The 23,067-nt window shown below is 41.7% G+C and overlaps 1 protein-coding gene across 1 annotated transcript in view; it reads right to left on the reverse strand.

Moving 5' to 3' along the window:
• Positions 1 to 23,067, reverse strand: part of DPP6 (dipeptidyl peptidase like 6) — a 370,977-nt gene that overhangs the window by 17,212 nt on the left and 330,698 nt on the right. The window contains exons 17-19 of the mRNA XM_067542727.1: positions 12,087 to 12,134; positions 3,657 to 3,755; positions 1,099 to 1,168 (exon numbers count right to left, since the gene is read on the reverse strand). Of these exons, the coding sequence (XP_067398828.1) occupies positions 1,099 to 1,168; positions 3,657 to 3,755; positions 12,087 to 12,134 (217 nt within the window). The remainder of the gene's footprint in view (positions 1 to 1,098; positions 1,169 to 3,656; positions 3,756 to 12,086; positions 12,135 to 23,067) is intronic.

A 23,067-nucleotide genomic window follows, 5' to 3' on the forward strand; every position in this document is an offset into this window, starting at 1 on the left:
ATAATATATAAAATATAATATTGAAGATCCATTGTGGGGGGGGGGGGGGATGGAGGAGGGGAGAGAGGTGTGTAGGGGGTTCAAGTTAAATAAAAATGATCCCTGCTAATAGTTGCAGTATTGAGAAAAGCTGATTTCAATCTCTCTGCTAGGTTTAAAGTGAATTTTCATTAAGGCCTTGTCCATTTTTGCCCAGGACAATTTACAGTGTTTGTAGCCAGGTTTGAGAGCGATAATAACCAATTTGGAAAAGCAGAGTGAAGCCAGCACTGTTACTTGTGGTAGAGAGATGACACAAATTGTTCAGTGAAAAATCTACTTGAAGATCTTTAAGGAAGTTCCACATTTCTGTAGAAGACTGGAAACTCTGTAGCTATCCCCTGAGCCTCACCCAAAAGGTAGCAGGAAGTGAATTTTACAAAAACTGCTGATTTTTCTTGTTTGACCAGTTCTCCTGTTGGCAGCCCTCCTTTTTAATACACCACCTTTATAATCCTGAAATAGCATGATCCTAATGAGCTTGGGTCTGCTATCACTCTGGCTTTAACTATGAAAGCCTTTACGCTCTGTCTACATAGCAAGTAGGATCCCACGGCAGCAGGTCTCAGAATCCAGGTCTACCAACATCGCTCGCGCTAGGACACTAAAAATAGCTCCAGCCTGAGCCTGAGTGTCTACACAGCGTTCTTTAGGGCTGTAGCACGAGCCCAAGTCTGTAGACCTGGGCTCTGAGAGTCGCTGCCATGCGATCCTACTTGCTGTGTAGACGTACTCTCAATACGTAGTCTAAAGAAGTTGGCTTAGCATGAAAGGAGTATTGTCTGTGGTTGGTACCCAACACTGCACTTGGTGAGGTGCAAGAGATCTCTGTAAAAAAGCAGAAGGTTTTCCCTGAAGTCAATGGCAATACTCAGAGTGTGTACAGTTAACCATGTGTGTAATTTTTTACAGAATAGAGGCCTTATATTGTAAGTTCTTCAGTGCATGGACCATCTTCTATCCTCTGTTTATATAGCACCTCGCACACTGGGGCTCTGATCTTGGTTGCTCTTAGATGCTACCATGTGACTGATTACAAATAAAAATAAGAAAACTTACACAACCAGTAGCAAAGGATAGTGTATGGTGTCCGCAAAGGTTGCCGGCTTTAAGATTTGCATCGGCAATTCTAGGCAAAAGCAAGAAATAACAAGAAGGATTTAATATGGGAATGCTGGCATCACTGTACAAGATAACTATAATAGATTTTTACAATGTTGTGGCCACTTATCGACAGAAATAAAACAGCATTTCGTAAGAAGCTCTGGTAAATAACACCCTAAAAACACAAATGTAATCAAGGATAAGATCCAGACTGTAACAGCTGAGGTGACAAGAAATTTAAACCTAGAGTGAGCTATTTAGTCATGCATCACTTACACAACATGCAATTAACATCTGGAAATAGCTATTATTTTCCCTTTAGGCAGCTGGATGAGTGACACTGCCAGGAATCAATATTTTAGGGAGGCAGAGAAAAAGAGGATAACAATAGCTGAAGACAAAAGGAATGTGAGGTACACAATTGCCAATTAAAACATGGTTGATGATGTGAAGGGCAGAATTTTTCCTGATTTAGGGGCTTTAAGACAGTTAGGGGATAGACTTGCCTCTTAATCCTAAATTCCAGTGGCCTGATTTTGATCTCACTTCCTCTGGCATCAGGAATAACTCCAAGTTGACGGTGTTACACAGGTATAAAAACAGTGTATGTGACAGCTGAGTTAGACCCTGGTTTTGCTACTGTACCTCTCAAAACTTCATTTAGCTGATCTGAGATGCTTTTTTAACCACCAATCAGTATATGAAAACACTCCCATACAAATGCTTTCTGAATTAATGAGATTAATAAATTAATTAATTTAAAAATATTAACTGTAATCCAGATTACCAAAGTCATGGCAATTAAATCAGTATTAGCAGGATTTTCAATACAACTAATATACAGATTAAGTACTAGGTTTAAGTGGTTTGTTTTGCAATCATTTTCTGACACTCCATCTAATTACTTATTCCATCTGAATGCTAATGGACTGCAAATTGGATCAATGGCCCAGGGACAGTCAGAGAGACAGCCATTTGACTTTAAATATACATAAAACATGGCACACACTGCTCCAGTTATTGTGACACCTTTAGGGCAGACCTTGGATACATAGTGAAGGCACATGAAAAAATACAGCCAGCTTGTATTTATTACACGCACAAAATAGGTTGGTTAAATCAGCAGAAGACACTTTCACCAACAAGTGCAGTTAATAATTTTAACAACAGTTCTTGAGTTATTTATAGTACATTCAAAATATAATTATGAAATGGCTCATGTGGTCTGGACAGAGCTGGATCTTAATGACAGGCTGTCACTGATGTTCTATCCTTGCCTATAATGTTCAGGAAATGCACAGCTCTGTTTCCTTATTTCTATGCATCTATTTCTCTTCATAACAACAATGTTCCAGGCAGAGCATTTTAGGTAATTACTGAAGTGTTCAAATAGCTACAGTCACTCAGCTGTTGGCCTCATGTTTTATAACACCAATCACTGGTCCAGATTACTCAGTAACACGGGATCTCTCATGCCTTATTGCTTAAATGACATTCTATGTCGTATCTGAAAGGATGTTTTTTATTACTCTACATTTGAAGGAAATCTCTATAATGACCAATCCCACCACAGGGAAAATATCAAGGAACACACGTCAGCCCTGTTTCCTTAACTGCTTCCGAATTGCCAAAAGGCACACAATGCCATACAGAGATCAGGATCTGTGGGAGCCATTACACATTTTGGGACTTCAACCAAGGAGTTTGCATATAACAAAACACATGCTCTTACAAATGTTGTAGGTGCAGCTAAGCAGGCTAGTGGAAGCTATCTGGACTATTTGGCCCCAACTTTATCTACTTTATGTATATTTGTTTGTATCTTTGTTCCTTTCCCTGTACCCATCCCTTCCTTTAGCCTGGCCTCTTTTTCACCTAGAGGTGGAGAGAATATTTAATAGAGGACTGGCACAAAAAAGGACTAGCTGCATTTTTAAACTGCTCCAAGTTTCAGTCTTTTCTGTTGCAAATAAGATTTTCCTTTCCTTTTGTCTTTACTTTCCTTGTACAGCTGTGTGTTCCAATCTCTATCCAATTATGTAGATTTTATGAAGAATTTTAAATCACTGAGACTGAAAATCTCTTGCATGCATTTCTCCTGATTGGCGATTACTGCTTGATTCACTGAAATTTATTGCTCTGTACTGAGAAACTGATACAGTTGTAGCTAGCAAGCACATATAATATTCCACTTCAAACTCATTTTAACTAATAAACCAGTCTGGATAGAGCAAATACCCTCTGTAATGGAGAGCTGATTCACATCATGTCATTTCCTAGTATGATTTTTTTTAAAAAAATCTAATTTATAAATTTAAAAAACCTGCTCCATCCTCATCAACAACTCCTGTCTACAGAATAACTCCCTTCCATGCAACATATCCTAATAAAGTGCTTCCCCCAAATTGGCTGACATTACGGCATACCAATGTAATTTTTCCTCCTGCCAGTCCAGTCGAGATGACGGTGCCATTTCACAACAATAGTAGTATTAGGAGAAAAAAGCTACTTACTGTAATCATCTATCTTGATTTCCATGTATTCCACTTTTGGCATTTGCCTATCATTTACAGTCAGCTGCACATTTTCATTTACCTCCAGCTCAAAGATTTCTGAAAGAATAAGGACAAAAACCACACAAAGCCTTTGGAGGTGTTCATGGACAACTTAATGTTTTACCCATGCTCTTAATATTTGCAAAAAAAAAAATAAAATAAATAAAAATACACACATATATATTATATATTTTCCTTCTACACAGTCCCCTCTGAAGTCTATGATGAGAGATGCATAGCTAAAATGTAGTTGTTACCTGTAATATTTCCAAAATATGCTTGAGATCCAAAGAATTATTATTGGCTCTATAATCCCATAAGAAAAAACCCCACCTTTACCGCAGATCAAGAGCTGGTATAAACTGGTATCCACTGAAATCAATAGGACTAAGTGGATTTACACCAGCTGAGGATCTAACCTTGTAAATCTAGATGCTGTAACAGTTTTTAGCCTTGGAAGAAACAAGAAAACATTGGGGTTGAATCTATGCATTTTAAGAGCTCACTCTGCAATTCAAATAGAACGGGAGAAGAGGATTTTTTTCAGTGCACATGTACAGTCGTGCAGATTTTCACTCTAGGGGGAAGATATTCTGTTCGAGAGTTCTCCAGGCACGTGAAATCAATATGAAACAGTTCAGAGTCAATGAAAGCTCTAAACAGAACATCATTCATCATCTACCACACAGACCTGCAGACTACAGCAGAGCTGGCTCACATTTTAAACATCACCCCTGAACCAGCACTATGCTCTATATCAGACAGACAGACAGGCATGCGCAGAGACAACACAGACAGACACCACTTGTGTTATGGAGAGATCTAGTGGTTAAGGCCTGAGCTCTACATTTTCAAGTGTGCCACTAAACTTGAGTGTCCCAGTTTTTGGATTCTCAATTTGAGGGCTGAGCCTATGCAGCTCCCACTTTGAGTGGAGTCATGGGTGCTTGGTACCAGGACTTGATACCATATCATTCGGACATTTTCCTCTCAGCTATTCCCTTGCCTCCTGCTGAGCTGTTCCCTTCTCCTGATTGGCGTTTTCCAGGTGGCATCCCCTCTTCCTTTCCCTCTGGAGTCAAATTCTCTAATCCACACGGGGTGGCTCATCTCCAGCTGGCCCCTCCCTTCCAGGCAGTAAGCCACCAGCTGAGGTACCTTCTCCCCAAACAGCTGCCCCCTACCCTCAGCGGAGTGGCTGCCTGGCTGAAGAGCTCCCAGGGATCCCAGCAGCGGTGTGTGCTAAGTGGAGAGGAGGCCAGGAGAGACATCCCAACATGCAGCAACTGTCTGATCGGCCATGGCTTTGCTGCAGACCAGGTTCCAGTCGCAATCTCTCTAGCAAGACCTGTTCTTCTCCCTGTCCTTGACAGAGAAGGCCTAATTCATTCCCTTCAGAAAGTGACGGCTGAACAGGCCTTGCCCCTCCTCAGGTCCCCTAGCGCCTAACAACACATCAGAGTGGGTCCAGAAAACATAGTTGCTTTGGAAACAAAGTGCCACAGCAAATCCCTGGAGCTAAAGGCTGTTAGAGGTTGTGTCTCCAAGTTCCTTTCTCAGCCAAGTCCTGATCATATTGGACAACACAGCCATAGAGGCTGAATCATCAATGCACGATCCCAGAATGTTCCATTCCAGGGAGAATCCAATGTCCTCTTCCACTGGGCAGAGAAAAACCTAGGGTCCTTCAAAGCCCTGCATATACCCGGCTCTCTGAATCTTCCAATGGATTGGCTGTGCCAGAAATGCCTTTGTCAGAGGAGTCGTCCCTGCACTAGCAGGCCTTCATCCAAGTACTCACTTGGGCCTAGTCTCCCTCAATCAACCTCTTCACGTCCAGCTGTAACTCCCTGGTTCCCAGGTTCTGCACCACACACCTGGACCTAATACCTGGGCACAGAATATCTTTTCTCTGTCATGGGTGCAGGGAGGCAGTTTATACCTTCCCTCCACTTCCTGACACACTAGGGTCTGACAAGGCTCAGTGCCTTTTGATCTCGTAGCCACAGTGTCCTGAGACAGGCCTGATTCACGACCTTTGTCTGTGTGAACTGAGGTTTCATCTTCCACAAAGGACCTTCTCTAGCAGGGGCCCATTCTTCTACCCCATCGCTGTTTAAATCTGGGCCCCATGAACTCTTCATCTTCTTTAAACTGAGTGTCTGACCCAGAATTTTTTTCCCTATGAAATGATAATAAATATGGCCTATTTGATGTGGAAGACCCTGAATAAAATATAATGTGGAACCTCCCAACACCAATTACACATTTTATTGACTATAACTGCAGTTTAATGACACTTACGCTTATGGCTACTACTCCCACAGGGCTTCCTGATAATATAATACTGTAGGTAGCTCATAATCATGTTCTGAATCCCATTTAGTCATGCCCATCTCTAGTGAATAGAAAAGCAGGCACAGCACAAAAACATTTCACAGATCTTTCAGCAAGTGGCTATAATGGTTCAATGACTATTCAACCTGTTTCTGAAAGGCCTGGCTCATCTCTATTGAATTAATAACCCCTACAAAAGCTCCAAAGCAACAGACTATTAAGTTTAGTTAAATATTAGGATTCTCGTTTAATTATGGCCCACACAACTAGCTTTATCAGCAGAAAGAGGTCTGCCACACAGGGGAGTTTAGTAAAGCCATTTTATTTGTTCATATAATTGCATCCAGAGAAAGGCAGGAACGGAGTGAAAGAAATAAGAAAAGATTGGCACATCTCCTAAAGGACTTTCTTTTCTGCTTTAGGACCACAGGGAACCCTAGTCTGTGAAGTACAAATGGTCAGTGTCTAATTAAATGTAAGCACTCTATAATATTCAGCGTGACACATTGTTATCAGATTATTGCAGAATGCTGAGACAAACTCCCTTTACAGAGTAATGGCCTCGTATTAAATGAGTAAATTCAGTAAAAAGCAACTGTCATAATTGCCTCCTTTATTCAGAAGCAACAGAATGCTGGAAAATGAGGAACCAGGGAAATAGTAATCAAATGTAGAAGTCATGCATTTTAGCAAAGAGGATGAGTTTTGTGAACGCCTGTATCTAGTTACCTGTGCAATAAATACTATACACCTATAACTCTGAATATACATCAATATTCTCAGTATGTTTTATGCCACTTCTGTCAAATATTTTATTTGCTTTTTACATTCCATGAGAGCTCTTATGCTATACACATAATAGTCATTTATGATACTGTTTTCAAGATCATGAGAGCACTATAAGGGGATATGCTGTTATATGCAATCAGCCACATCTATATCCATTGGAAAACCGAAGTATCTACATAAAAGGAGAAATAAAATGGAGAGAAAAAATGCAGCCTTTTTCTGAACGTCCAAAATTTAAATCACCTCCATGCAAAAGTCCAAAATCAGGGCCAAAGCTTAACTGCTTTAGTCAGCTCTTAGTCTCATTGATAGCAATGGGGCTATTTATATAGATAGAAACATAAAATAAGCAGATACAAAACAGGGCATTTTCTCAGTTACTTAAAATGTAAAATAAAGAATCTTATCCCAGAAGATCTTCCTCTCCTAGAAGTAATCCACCCCTCACCCCTGTAAGAAACAAAATGAAAAACTAACCTAAGTTTAACAGTGTCCAAACAATACTGTATGAGCTGTATAAAAACTATACAGTAGGCATGAGGATGAGATCAGGAATATTATTACTCATTAATGACGAGCCACACAGCCTCCTTGCAACTGTAGTACATGGAGTTATGAAGCAATCTCTGACTTGTGGAAATGTTTCTGGCAGCCTAACGCCATAGCTTCCTAGGACTGAGTAGCCCGCAGAAACACAGAGATTGCCTTGTCTGAAGTTTGGCTTTTTCTTTGGCCCTGATGCTCCTCCCAGTTACTTCAGATTCACACCAGTGTAACTCCACTGACAGTAGTGGGGCAATTCCTGACTTAAACTGGTACAAGGAGTAGACAGGCCAAAGCCTCAATCAGGGACAAAACGGGCTGATGTATCATTGTAGCCGTAGAGAGCAAAGAGAGGCTGAGATGCTGGTAGATACTTATACAATGTGTAAGGTTAATGCTTGCAGTATGTTCTCAATATTATTAACCTGAAATTTAAAGAGGTATTTTCTGAGCCTCTTTGACTGTTTCAGCATCTAGTATCTATCAGTAAGTACAAATTGGTATTTATGCATTGCAGAAACTGCATTTTCACCAGGGCCCAGATCCATACATTGGGATTTCTTTCTGCCCTTGGATCTGCTTCTGTCCCACCTCCATGGCACTGTTTCCATCTTCTTGGCCCTGGAACCCACAGAGGGAGTTCCACAGACCTGGAGATAGTTACACCATTCTCCCATTTCCACTGCTGAAACCAACAATAAATTGGCACAAAAACAAATGCAGCCCCAGGCCAGAATAACTTTTACCCACAGCTCAGTCCATGCTAACAGCCCTTCTTTAAAGGTGGTTTCAGGGTAACCATGGGATTTCCAGAAAGGGTTCTTTGAAGATTCCATGGTGTCCAACAGAGATACAGGGAGGTGTAGGGCCTCTGCCTGGGTGGTGCTGTGCTTCCAGTGGAGATCAGCACAGATCTGCAGGGTAAGGCAGAACCCTTCGGTCCATTCCATGTGGGACAAACCCTTCCTATCAGATGCAATGATCTGGGGAAACCTCATGGAGTTTCCTTTCCCCATCCCAGGTGCCTTTTACAGGAAGGGGCGATCTGCTCCTGGTTAGCTCCTGCTGCTCATGTCCGTTCTAGTCCTCCAGGACCGTGTCAGTGATAAGTGCACCACCTAACTCTCACCAGGAGCTTTTCAACCAGAATTTCAATGTGTTTTACAAAGGAGGTGAATGGATTTGCCCCAGGTCACCCAACAGGCGAGTGGTAGAGCTGGGAATGGAAGCCAGGTGTTCTGAATCCCAACCCACTGCTCTGTTTTCGCCAAGGCTTTCCCAGATGGGAGACATGCTGTGTCTCATGGACATAACTCCCCCTAGTGACGCTGCTGATTTCTGTGCCTATCCGTATTAAGCATTTCACCATAAAAAAAACTTTTAATTTTAAAAAGTGAATTGGCAATGGGGGAAGGGGAATAAATTGTGGTTAAATGTTTGTCACAGGTGGATAGGGCCCTTTAAGAGAGCACTGGTCCAGCCCGCCTGCGCTTAATTAACAGCCCCTCAATGGGGTCTACAAAGAGCCAAAGGAGAGCAGGCAACGGGAAGAAGTTGTATCAGAGAGTAAGAAAGGCTCCTTCAGGGAAGAGCTGCTCCAGCTAGGCAGGGCTGGGAGTGGTCTGCTAAAGCAGGAGAAACCAGACGAGTTTCCAGGCAGGAAGACTTGGGGGTAAGGTTCTTTGCAGGGAAGATCATGAGATAGCAGGGGAGTTTTTAGACTACCTCAGAAAGGAGAGGCTGCGCTCAATTGAAGGTTGGGAGAGGGGGTAAAGAGAAGACTTTTTTGTGTTTATTTTTAGCTTCTTGCCAATAGAACCAGGCCAAAGGCAGGGTATTATTGAACAGAGAGAAGTGTGAGTTTTTTGAGGAACCAAGAGGAGAAACTGAGTCACGTCACCTGGTGGTACTTGGAAGGCATCGGAACCTGTTAGAATCTACAATATATCTTCCTTGGCAACGTCCCAAATGAAGCATACTGTTCTACTCAGTGCTTGTAACTTAACAGCAGAAGTTACAACGTACATCAAATCTGACATTTTCCACTCCAATTCACCCTCTTTTCTATTTCTATTACACCATATGATGGGCAAACCTTGCTTTTATTTGTTTTTTCCCCCCAAACACCCATATGAATCTAAACTACACTACATGCCTTCTCTAGCCATAACTTTACCTGAACATAATTGCATTCTCACAGGAAGAGATTTTAAATAATTCAGATACACATCTGTGGCTGTGCCCTGCAGGCTCTGCTTATGTAAAAGACACTCCTGGAAGGGTGTGGGGAGAAGCAGTTGAACTGCACATCATGAGCAAAGTGCATTGAAAGAGCAGGAAGCATGAAATCACACACAGAAAGTTTAAACTACAGATAGGAGTCCTGTGCTTTCCTTTACACATCATGATACAGCAGAGGGCCTGATCCTGTTTTCAATGGGAGATTTAGCTGAGGAAAGAGTACAGGTCCAAGTCCATAAAGACAATGTTAGGAGAGGTCTACACTTTGAGCTGGAGGTGTAATTCCCAGCTCAAGCAGACATACCCACACTAGCTCTGATCAGGCTAATGCGCCAAAAGTAGAGTGTATCTACAGTGCCAGGAGGGGCTAGCCACCTCAAGTATGAACCCGTCCAAGATGCTACTCAGTCTAGCCCCTCCTACTGCTTGCGTCACCCTGGCTACACTAGCTTGAACAGAGAGAGCATGGGTTTGTCTCCTCAAGCTGGGAATCACCGCCCCCACCCCAAGCTCAAAGTGTAGACCTACCCTACAATTGCTTGTGTCTAAGCTTGTTATTTGATACTAAAACTCTTGGCTTCACAGTTCCTTCCGCGCTATTCCTTATGCTTGGACCAACTGCCCACTTCTATTGCGCTGAACACCTTCCCTTCCTGCCTTCCTTCCAAGTTGTTTCTTTTGTGACGTCTGCCTGTTGTGATTTCTGCACCCACTCTACCCCGGCACTCCTTGGGCCTGGCCCACTCTCCTGCAATGGACCAACTTTTGTAAGGTGCCTTCAGCTCCCATCACCTTCATCCCCCACACAGCAGGCCCTCTATTTGTGGGCCAGGTTCACTGGTACACTCTGACTGCTGGGAGCTGCTCCGGCACCACTAAGTCTGTCTGTATCCCTCTGTTTACTCTTGTCTTACACTTAGATTGTAAGGGGCAGGGACTTTTTGTTGTGTGTTTGTACAGTGCCTTGCGAAATGGAGTCCTGCTTCATGCTCTAGGCACTACCACACTACCAATAAATAGTAAGTTAATGGCAGAATTGGGAATAGAATCCAGAACTCCTTAGTTCAAGTCCTGTGCTCGAATCAATAGATAACTGCCCTTCCCCCAACACACACTTGGTCGGCACTTATTGTAGTGGCTTTATCATTCCATCAACTGGTTGTTAAACATGCCTTTTCCATGATGACATAGAATCAGATTAATGAAAGAATAACAAAGCAATACATTTGGACTGTGCAACTCTCCACGATATTAATGGTGATTGGTGTTCCCAATTCGTTATTCATCTGCTTTCAGCAGCGAACGTATAAGTAACATTTCTAGAAATAGTTCTCTGAAGGTAATTTTCAGAAATTAAACTGCAGTGATTTGAGCACCAGCCTAGCACTCCGGAGCCCTAGGTTCAGTTCCCTGCTCCACTACAGGTTTCCTGGGCAAGTCATTTAGCCTCTCTGGGCCTCAGTCCCCATCTGTCAAATGGGTATAATGGCACTGCTCTGCTTCGCAGAGATGTTGTGAGGATAAATACACTAAAGATTGTGAGGTGCTCAGACACTACAGGAATGGAGGTCAAGAAAGTACTTAGATACAGTATTATCCACATAGGTGTTGCTGAAATAAATAACTTAGAGGGAGAGTCTCAAAGGCACAAATGGGAGTTAAAGTCTCATCTCTGCCCTTCATACCTTTGAAAAACATTCCCCTTAGTCATTCTTACAACTATTCATTACTACTTGAAAGCTGCCAGCCAGCAGAATAACCAATCCAATTGCCATTGGATATGAGGCACCAAAACCTGTTCAGCCCATCATTTTAAGTTTTAATTTTAAGTAAGGCCTGTCCGTGAAGCTTGCATGTGGCTGTGCTTAGTTTTTCTATGGCAGTGTGACCCATGGAGACCACAGTTCCAGGAGGCATTACTCCATCTGGCTGGGAGCTACGATTGCTCGAGCTGTGGGCCACATTCCATAGTAAAGATAAGCACTGTCTGTTGCGACTTGTGATCTCTGCTGGCTACAATTCCACAGCAGTCTGTTATTATTGCTTATTATTTGTATTACAGTACTGCCTAGGGCTCCTATCAGCAACCAGGGCTCCCCTGTCCTAGGTGCTGTACCAACCAACCCCCACTGAAAGACAGCCCCGATCTCAAAGTAATTACAGTCTAGGCTACAAAAGCATGCAACAGGTAGACGAAACAGACAGCAGTGGGAGGGGAGGACAAGGTAACACTAAAACATGCACATTGCGTATCTAGCACAATGAGCTTTACTCAAAGCTCACCACCTGCCTAACAAGCTGCTCTTTTTAATATATATTAGTTGCAGCCCTTCAGCTCCTGCTAAGATGTCTGTGTGGCCCATATATAGGTAAAGTCTGGGCACTCCTTGTTGACAGTCTAATGGAGAATGGCTGTATTTTATTACATTGCCTGACTGTTTTTCTTTGAGGAATTATGAAATACAGCTCAGTACTTACTTCGTTTATCAGTTGTGTTGTGAACAGTGACAATCGGAACTCTTGGACCTTGAAAAGAAGGGAAAAGAAAGATATTTAGTTAAAATACACATGTATATATGTACATATAAACCTGTTTTTTAATCCTCTGAAGTTGGAGACTCCTGAGAATTACATGTCATGGAAGAGTAATCTAAAAAGCAAATCACCCAGGTATGCATACCAGTCTATGAATAAATGACAGCACTGTAGACTCCAAGACATGTGAGGTTTCAAGGCCCTTTTCCAATGGGACGACAAATGCATCTCACTCTAATTTGTAAATATTTTAATTAGCACAAACACAATTATATCATTTGCTTTTTAATTTATTCTAATGACACACAAACATCGTTGCACAAACCATTTACATTTTATGTGCTCTGGATAACGGTTGCTGTTACATAAATACATACGTTTTTTTAAATCAAACACCAGTTTGGTTCCAATAATACAAAAGTTCACAGGTTCATCCTAGAACTGCAGTGCATAGCTGCTGTGCAGTGTATTATCAGTCAGTTTGTACAGAGAATTAGTATTATTTAATATCTATACTGTGGTATCACCAAAAAGCCACAACCAGTGTGTTAAGGTGCTGTATGAACTGTGGTAAGTCCTGTACAATCACCTGCCAACTGCATGGAGTGACTTTCTCAGAAACGTTGGCTATCTCTCTCTGCAGGGGAACTTGCAGTAAAGCCTAAATCCTGCCCTTTGTTTCTGGAGGAATCCTGTGGGGAGGTGTGTTGAGGAGCGATAGGGAAAACTGTAGGAAGGTGGGAATGGCCATACCAATTCATACCAGCAGTCCCACAAGCCCAGTTTCCTGCCTCTGACAGTGTTGATGAGGAGGGTGGAAGGAACCCTGTAAAAGACCCACTTTCTTCCTAAACCCAGAGAGAGTGGCTTGCTTATGTTCCTTAGGTTCTCCCATTACTGCATCCAGACAATAGGAAGAGGGCACAATAATGAGGGGTGGATCACAGCAGCAAGAGGACCTGGCCATACTCCCTAGCCATCCCGTGTGCACGCTATGGTTGGCGGTACAATACATGCCAGCTTTGTGGAGACAGTAAGATGCTCTTAGCAGCACTTTCCACCCAGAACCTTTCTGTGGCCCTGGCTCCAATGCCAGGTTCATGGCCAGTACTGCTCCCTTCACTGAGGCTGGTGCAGGCTCAATTCTTTGTGGCAGAATTTTGCTCTAAGCATATCCAGTGTATATTTCCAATTCAAATCATGCATGCTGTTTGGCTGTGCACCCTGCTGAGGTTGCAATGTTTAAAACTGGCTGTGTAGGGAAACCCAGCAGAAAACTTGTCAGAAACCTTATCCCATCACTGTCTTTAAATCACTGTTGGAAGGGGCTCAGAAGAGTCTGCTCTCCCCCTGGTGCTGACAATTTCAAATGTCATGTGACCTGCAGGGTGCAGCACACTCTGAGTTGCCTGTGGAAATTATACCAGATATACGCTTTAACAACCCTACAGCTAAGGGCTCGATCCTGAAATGTGCTGAAAACTCTGGCATCCCCACCCAGCAATGCACTTAAGCATGGGATTAGTTTTAGGCACAGGAGCAGTCCCACTGAAATTAACTGACCTTCACTTTGCAGTGTTCTGAACTTTGCAGGATCAAGCCTTGAACCGCATGTTCAAGATTTAAAAAACACATCCATACAGCGGCACCATGGTTTCTTTTTTTCTTTGTTTTCCTTGCATTGGAGTGTTCCAAGGGCAGCTGAGGCCAGAGAAGACAGTGGTAGAATGGCTCTATTGGAAATCAGCTGCCGGGAAGTATACTGGGGGAGGTTGCCAGGGGCTCAGAGCTGCTATGGAGACACAGGGGTCTTGTCTCCTGCAGCTCATTCAGGATCCTTTTGTGCTTGGGGTAGAAGTGTAGCGTGTTCCATACAAGGGGCTAACCCTGCCCACTGCTAATGACATAATGTGGAGGGAACTCCAGGATGGAGTCCTTGCAAAGTTGCTCTGCTCCTTAGTCCCCTACTGTTGGTGCTAGCAGGGGAGGGAAAGAGAAGGATTTCCAGCCTATAGGCCATACTTTTCAAAAGTGACTAAATTATTTTGAGTGCCCAACTTACTGCACCTTAGAGGGCCCTGATTTTTGGATAGTGCTGACGTGCTCTTGGAGAATCTTACCCTTTAAGGTGTCTCAAGTTCAGCATCCAAAAAACTGAGGTACCCACAATCACTAGTCACTTTGGAAAACCGTGACCATGGGGTTTTGTGAAGATTCTATCAAAACTTATTTCTGACAAATAAATAGTCTGGTTTTCTAAAAAAAAAAAAATTAGTGATAGAAAACCAAACATTTTCAGTTTTTCACTGGAAAATGTCTGTGGTCAAGTCTACACTAGAAAAGATTTACCAGTATAACTGTACTGATATAGCTATGCTGGCAAAAACCTCCCCATGTAGATGAAGCATCTACTAGCAGAAAAGTGCTTTTGCCAGTATAGTTTATACCGGTTTGGTAATCAACATAAGCACTTTTATATACTTTTATGCCGGCATTACTACATCTACAGAAGGGCTATGTCCTTTAAAAAAAAATCACACCCCTAATCTACATTACTATACCGACAGAAGTGTAGACCTATGCTATGAAAAATTTTGAAAAAACACACATTTTTTAATTTTCTTCCTGAAATTTTCATGCAAAATATTTCTGATTTTCTGACTAGCTCTAGTTCTTTACATGTAATACATCAGTACATGTGCTATGATGTGCCAGCTCACACAGAAAATACTAGTTTTTATGTTCTTTAGGACTACAGCACTGTATGTATTGCAGAAAGGAGGAAAGTAGCACTAAAGTGTTGTATTTTTTTCTTCATAGAGAACACAAAGAATCAATCAAATTAAGTGATTCTGATCTCAATTACACTGGTGTAAATCTAAAACAACTGTGTTAAAGGTAATGCAGTTACTAGAGATTTACACCAATGTAACTGAGATCAGGATGTGATATAGAGAAAACATACTGTTATCAAGCTTATATCATTCTTCATTTCAGACAGGTTTACCATTTGTGCAGCACTGATATGAATGGAGGCAGAGCAGGTTTATTCATTGTACAATTTGCATGATATGGCAGGTCAGTCCCTGTTAAGAGCGAATTTTCGTCATTAACAATGCAATTTCTTCATTCTCTGTTTGTTACATGGTTTTAGAATGAAAAAATCATCACAGAGCATGGAGAGAGACTAGTAATTTTGTCTGTAGGCAGTAAGCTGAGCAGACAGTCGATTTCAAATGCAGTGCTAAATATTATTGAAGAGGATAGTACAGCTTTTCAGCTACTGATATAGGACACACTAAATGTATTGATTTATAAAGCTTCCCCCCAATCACAGAGCCAAGACTTGGAGTGAAACAGAGTTAAAGTACTATTTAATTAGGGCCTGATCAAATTTCCACTGAGGACAATGCGAATCTTTCAATTCACTTCAGTGGAAGCTGGATCAGTCTCTTACTAATACAAATATTCCTTATACCAAGAAGAGAATGCAAGTGGGAAACATGATGTATATTCTGATTTCTCTTTCTATATCTCTTTGTGTTCGCATTGGAAATACTATGAGACGCCAACCGATAAATAGTAAATATCCAGTTATGTAGTTTAGAAACATTACATATATTATGCATTATTTGATTTAGGTGTTCTCTCACTCTCTGTTGCCTTCCTCCCGAACACATTTTATAGCTCTAAGCAAAGCTCTCACACAGGTTCTCATTTCATGGCAATATCAAATAAAGGTATTTGAAAAAATATATCCATACTGCTAAAGAATTAGAGTACTCGGTTATTTTTCTTTACAAGTGGAAAAAAATGGTAACGGTTGTCGGTGATCCCTCAGAGTTCGATGATGATTGTCTTCCAGTAAAATGATAGCCAGTTATAGCTGATGGATCTGCAGATGACTAATGAGACTTACCCGGGATCCACAGATCTTTACACATTTGGGGCAGAAATTTCCCAATGGAAGGGGTAATGGTAGGCATAGCATATTGAATAAAGTAATTGTATTAATTTGAGAGATTATTCCTGACAATTTGGTTAAATGCTCCTGATAATTACATATTTTAATTATGGAGAAGGCATAAGTCTTTAAGAAAAAAATCTATATTTTAGGCATGAAGTAAATGATATCGTTTAATGTTGACTTTTAAACTAACAAACTGAACTAACAAGTTTAGATGTTAGCTTAGTTAAAAATGTGGAAATCTGTTAAACATACACTGTTTATTAACACACACAATATGCTACATGCTGAATGTCTGCCATTGTGGGAGTTGAATTGTGGAAATTCTATATAGTGTATGTTCATTAGCAGCCTTTCCATACTTTAATTTTAAACCTATAATGATGTGACAGTTACAATACACACACCATCTGGCAAATGCAATCCACTGTCATTTACAGATCTAATAGCGAAATCTAATTTGTTTGATGAAATGTTCAGAGATGACAGAAGCAGAGATAGGGCACACTTTGCACTGTACTCTCTTTCTCTTTCTGGAGCCCTTTCAAATGGAAGTTTGATTCGGACTCCTGAGTCCTGACCTATTCCACTTATTTATTAATTTTTTAAATAAGTACTGATGTATGGGTGTATTCACCCCTTCTCCCTGTTACATACCAGGGTCTGGTTCTGCTTTCAATTAGGCTCTGAATCATCAAAGCCCTTAAATATATGCCTAAATCCCAACAGGATTTATGCATATGCTTAAATTAAACACTTGCTTAAGTGTTTTGCAGAATAGACATAGATTTAGGCACGTGCTTAATCTTAAGCAAGTACTTTAGTGCTTCGCTGCATGGGAACCTTGTATCAGTGAGATAGTCTTATCCTGAGAGGCACTGAGCCCTTTAGTACCCACCCATTGGCTTCAGAGGGCTTTGAAGGCACTCAGCACTTTGCAGGATCGAGCCCAAAATCTAGAGTAGCAAATTCATGTAAATGAATGGAATTCCATCAGAGTAAAGGTGGTGTAAAAAAGATCAGAATTAGGCCAAAAGAGTCCAAGACTACAACAAACATCTTATTGTGGGCCAGAATGGAGCCTCCCACTCTCTATGTGGCCCATCAAAAGCCAAACGCCATTACAGGCAGCAGGGAACCGCAAATATGGGGGGTGCCCGGTAACCCAAAGGGGATGGGAAAGACGCAGAGTCAAGGAATCATGCAGCAATTTTCAATCTGCAGAGTCTGCCTACCCACCAGTACCAAAAGGAAGCCAATATAACATGGTTTTGTAGTATAAACAGTCTGTTTCTCTTCTCGCTGGCTCCAGTTTTACATCAATGTAACCCCACTGGGGCATGGTCTACTCTACAGCGTTAGGTCAACACAAGGCAACGTATGTCGACCTATTCATGTCAGCGTACACGTTACAGCCTTGCTCCCAGTGATGTAAGTGCCCTGCTAGCCTGACATAACAACTCCACCTTCATGAGAGGCGCAGGGCTTATGTCGGTGTAGACTGGGGCAATGCAGTGTCCCTGTGGACACTGTGGGTTACTTACATCAGCTGTTGGCTGTTATTCTTGTCAATTTCATGGCTTCATGTATGGTCCTGGCTCCCCATTCCCAGCCAGGCTGCTGTCCGGGCTCCCCACTGAGCATTCAGGTGCTGCCCTGAGTCTCCCAGCTCCACGGGCATAGCAGCCACAGGGGCTCTCAGCTCCTTGCTCCCCTCTGGAAACTGAGAGCCTGGGAGGCAGCCCCTGGAGGCAGTACCCAGGTTCCTGGTGGGGAGCCCAGGGAATAGCCTGGTTGGGAGCGGGGAGTCGGGCGGGCACAGCCAAGCTCCCTGGGGGAATCTGGTGGGGAATGGGGAGCGGGGAGCCTTGCGGCAGCACCCTGACTCCCAGCATGAAGCAGGGAGACCAGGCTCTCAGCTCCTCACATTGCCCCTCTTCAGTTGCTGGAAACACTCCTGGTGAGGATGTGCAACACTGACAGAAGGCGCACAGTGTGGGCATGAACCACCCAACGTAGGTCAACTTCAGTTTTTAGTGTAGACAGGCCCTGACGTCAGAGTCACTGACTTCTTCATTCCTGATTTACATTTGGCATAGGCGAGAAGGGAATCAGGCCCAAAGATTTTCACTGGGGAATTTACATGTGAAATGTAATATGCTGGGTGATCCTAGATGGCACTGTACTTAATGATCCTGTATCTATCCACAGCGACAGGAATAGGATTTCAATTAATAACACTAATGATTTGGCTCTCTCACGTAGCCTTTCATGCAAACACAATCACCGTCATTATTATCCATGCTGGAAGTAGCATTAAGCCACGTCTCTGTAATGACAAGGGCAAATTAATTAGAGAGCAGTTTTAAACCAAATGAAAGGAAGTACTTCTTTACATAATGCAGAATCAACCTGCGGAACTTATTGTCAGGGGATGTTGTGAAGGCCAAAAGTATAACTGGGCTGAAAAAAGAATTGGATATGTTTGTGGAGGACAGGTCCAACAATAGCCATTAGCTAGGATGATCTGGACGCAAACCCATGCTCTGGGTGACCCTAATCCTCTCACTGCCATAGGCTGGGCTTGGACAACAGGGGATGGATCACTTGAAATTGCCTGTTCCGTTCATTCCTGCTGAAGCACCTGGCAGTGGCCACTATCGGAAGACAAGATACTGGGCTAGATGGACCATTGGTCTGACCCAGTATAGACGTTCTTATTATAAAATTAGCATGAATAAAGTACTGGCAATTCTCTGAAAATAAGTATGAACACAATAACTGAGTAATTTGACAAGAAAAAGCTAGTGGGCATGGCACATCATTTTAAAGCAGCTTTTATCATTATTTTCAAAGGGAAAATAAATATTTTCTGCTTAAAAACTGACAGCAAGAGACAACCCTAGGTATTTGGTTGGCAAAGAATAGATTGCTAAATTAAAAACTGAAAAATCCCATTCTATCACTCGACACCTCCATGAGCAAGATGGTTGCCACACATTCATACAGAAAATTTATGATAGAGTTTTGAAAGTGTTTCTGATTCTTCCACGCTCTGAGCAGCATGGGGAGAAATTTGACAATTAAAATTAAACAGCAACCACAAAAAAAATATAAGAAAAATAATTAAGAATATATATATATATATTTAAAAAGTAAGAGATGCTGCTTGTCCTATTCTTTTCAACTGTATTCTCTCAGAGGCTTCAATGTGGCAGATAATTTCAGACCAGAAGCTAAATTCACAGTGTGTAAACAATGAAAATTCAAATGGTCTCTACCAGCGCCACTAGCATATCTCTTAAGCACTGATGAATGATTTAAAAGAGCAGCTGCAAACAATGTGAACCAAGAGGGTCTGGCTCTGCAGAACTGAGATAATTGGCAACAGCCATCTCTGTGTACAGATTCCAGATCTCTTTATTTGCTAATTCATGAATTATTTATACATAATGCATAAAGTTCATACATTGGGGTGATATTATCATACTAATAAATAAAGACAAGGGGAGTTTTCTGAGCCACAGCTTATAATTAAAATATTTGTCCCATCAACAGTATTGCCTAGTCAGTGCCACAGACAAATGTTCATCATATTTGGTTTAGCAACCTTGTTATCACAAACATCAAACAGAGATTTATACTGCTATTCACCCCCCGCCCCCGACCCAAAAGACATTTCATTTTTTAATATTTACTTCCCTATATGTGTCTAACCTGGAAAAATAATCATCAGTCCTGTTTTGTTTTCATGTAATATACAGTGCTGAGGTGTTCATACAACATCAGTGGTACTGCATCTTTCTTTACTACTATATGTAGAAATTGTGCTTATGTGACTGAAGTACAGACAGACCTATTCGTCCCAATGAAGAAGGGTCTGGAGGGCAACTGAGTGAGGAAAAATAAAACAAGTATTGGCCCTGGAGCCTGTAAGTGATATTACATATATGAACAGCCCCACTGAGTTCATTGAGAGGTCGCTGACATGAATAAACATTTGTAGGATCAGGGCCATTTGAAAAAAAAATTAAGGTGTTTTGGAAAATAAACTAGTTTCATAGATAACCTGTGAGATTTTGAGGAGCCAGTTTTGCTGCAGGAAAATAGCTGGGCAGGCACTTGTGATGGTAATAGTGCCCTTAGGAGCAAACTGGATGGCTCTTTCTCCAGCCACATACTGATCTGAGATCTCTCACCTATCAAGTGACCTGTGGCCATGGTTTTAGTGTTTGTGGCTGGCTGTAAGGAGGAATGTGAATAATCTGTGATCCTTAGGAAAATTCACTGAAACTTTCACACGCTCCCAGTGATCAGGTCAGATAGAAAAGGACTGCCTAAACCAGGGGCTCATGCAGCTGCAGGCTTCATGCACCTCCAAAAACTCATATGGCATGGAGCATAGTGGCACAGAGCTACAGCTCCACCATTACTGAGCCCTCAAATGTGTAAAATATTAGAGACTGTGAGTGAGCTGCATTGTTCACAGCCTAAAAACCCCTCTCCCTCCATCTACACAAAATAATAGTTTCCTAGCTAGAAATGCAATAACTAATGCTGGGTATCATCCTGACTTGAAAAGTTATAAACCTTGCTTTTCAGGCTTATTTCTTAATCTATTTTTCCTCAGATGGATTCCCAGGATTTTATATGTCCTTAATATCTTGACTGCATTAATAAGGTGCAAAATGTGTATCTTGCAATCAGAAAACAAAAGACAGCAATAAACGTAATAGCTGGTCCAGGTGAATGAAGCAGTTTTCCTTAGAGAGAGCTTTAAATCTTGTGGGATGGTAACATCTGTACTGTACACACAAGAATAATGAGTTCATTCAAGGTCGCTCATATAGTTGAAAATAATTCTCAGAGTGCAGGATGCCACTGCCTGATTTGTGAAGATTCATTATTTGAAGCATCATGGGGATCCTGTTGTCATGGTCATTTATCTCCCCTGAGTGGAGTTTAAATATATAAAAATAGTACAGAACAACCAGGCAATGAGGATTCCTGGTTATAAACAAATGATATTCTGTCCTCATTTGGATGCTTTGGGGTGGCTCATATTTACAAAGCAAAACTAAAGTACAAAACAGGATCACCATATGTAAAATGAGGAACTGCATAGTTTTCAGAATGTAGAGATTTTCAGAATCTGGGAGTGACAGGATTTTCATTTCTCATTCCATAAATGCTCTGTTTTTATTACACTGGAAACTACAGGTAGCTGTTTGTGTTCATTCCTTTTTTTTAAATTACTCTCCTATGCATCATTTCCTATTCGCTTTTTTCCATGTCAGTGAGCAATTAAGGGTAATTTACACAAAATTAATGATGCGTAACACTACAATGAAATATTTTATAACAGACAAATGAGGGCCTGCTCAAAGGAAGCAGAAATGTAATTTGAACATCCACAAAAGTGACAATTTTAATTAATCTCAGACTACTTTAATAACTATGTTGTAAACGACTCACAGAACAGATGTCCTCTTTTAAAAACCAAAGAAGCTTAATATTATCCTATTTTTTTTCCTGGAAGAAACGCTCCTAGAAGGGCTTCTGCTTGTGGAAAGGGACTTTCATCTCAGCCTTGTATTTTGAAGCAATTTTACAATGAGAGAGGGGGACACTCCACTTATTTCCTTCACTCAAAGGAGTTTTGACACAGACCCATACACAAAAGAGTTTAGAGACACGAAGCCATCCTTAACGGTTAAGGATACAGATCCTTTGGAACTAGAGACAGGTGAATGCAAATGTGAATCATGGAGTAATTAGAATATAAATGGGACCCAGAGATTAAGTCTGTGAATGCTTTCAAACATCAGAAACTAATTGAAGCTTCACAAGCCTCAGGAAAAGTTCCAAAAGGTCACCATTTGCCTTGAAGCACTAATTACAGCCTTCTGCTACTGGGTACACAAAAAAAAAAGAATCTTCATAATTGTCCTTGGGTAGGAAACCATTCTGTCCACAACAGATAACAGTCACCCAGTGACCTAATACGCTAGCAACAACCAACACTCCCGTGCAGGCTAGAATCCTGCTGCTGCACTGCTTTTGCATTCTACAGGATGGGAAACAAGTATCCCTGTCATTTTGTCATGAACAAGGTTCTGCAGATCATCATCTCCATGTGAGACGCGTTGACATTTTATTTTCACTTTTATACACCTGCCTTGGATTATATGGGTCAGATTCTTTGGCCTGCTAAGTCTACTTCGCAGCTGTGGCCTAAGAGTGGAATAGTGGTTCCTACATTAAACCCCTCTCCCAGCCCCCACGAGAAAGGGGGCATAGCTGGGTCTGCCCATGCACCTGGATGAATGACTGGTGCCACTAACCCGAGGATGAGAGAATACAGAGGTGTCTTTATACTACCTTTTCTCCCCTTATGGCACTCTAGACTTGTGCCAAGGGCAGTTTGACCTACATTTAACTTCAGTTTAGTTGTGGTATGCTTCATTACTATATGCACTGTGTGTGCTAGAAAATAAGGGGATACCAGGCAAACAGATCATAATCACGTACATGGTTGTGAATAAGATGTTTGATGGCTTCAATTCCTGCTCTGATTCATAGTGACTGAAAGTCATGATCATCTGATAAGAACATAAGAACAACTATACTGGATCAGACCAATGGTCCATCTAGTTCAGTAGCCTGTCTTCTGACAGTGGCTGATGCCAGATGCTTCAGAGAAAATGAACAGAACAGACAGTTATTGAGTGATCCATGCTCTGTCGTCCACTCCCAGCTTCTGGCAGTCAGAAGATGGGGCTGCATTGCTGGCCATCTTGGTTAATCGCCATTGGATGGACCTATCCTCCATTAACTTATCTAATTCTTTTTTTTAACCACGCTATAGTTTAGGCCTTCACAACATCCCCTGGCAACGAATTTCAGAGAATGACTGTGCATTGTATGAAGAAGTACTTCCTTTAGTTTGTTTTAAAC

The sequence above is a fragment of the Emydura macquarii genome, unplaced genomic scaffold, assembly GCF_026122565.2.
Source record: "Emydura macquarii macquarii isolate MOO-44397 ecotype Brisbane River unplaced genomic scaffold, CSIRO-AGI_Emac_v2 contig_719, whole genome shotgun sequence".
Lineage (NCBI taxonomy): Eukaryota > Metazoa > Chordata > Testudines > Chelidae > Emydura > Emydura macquarii.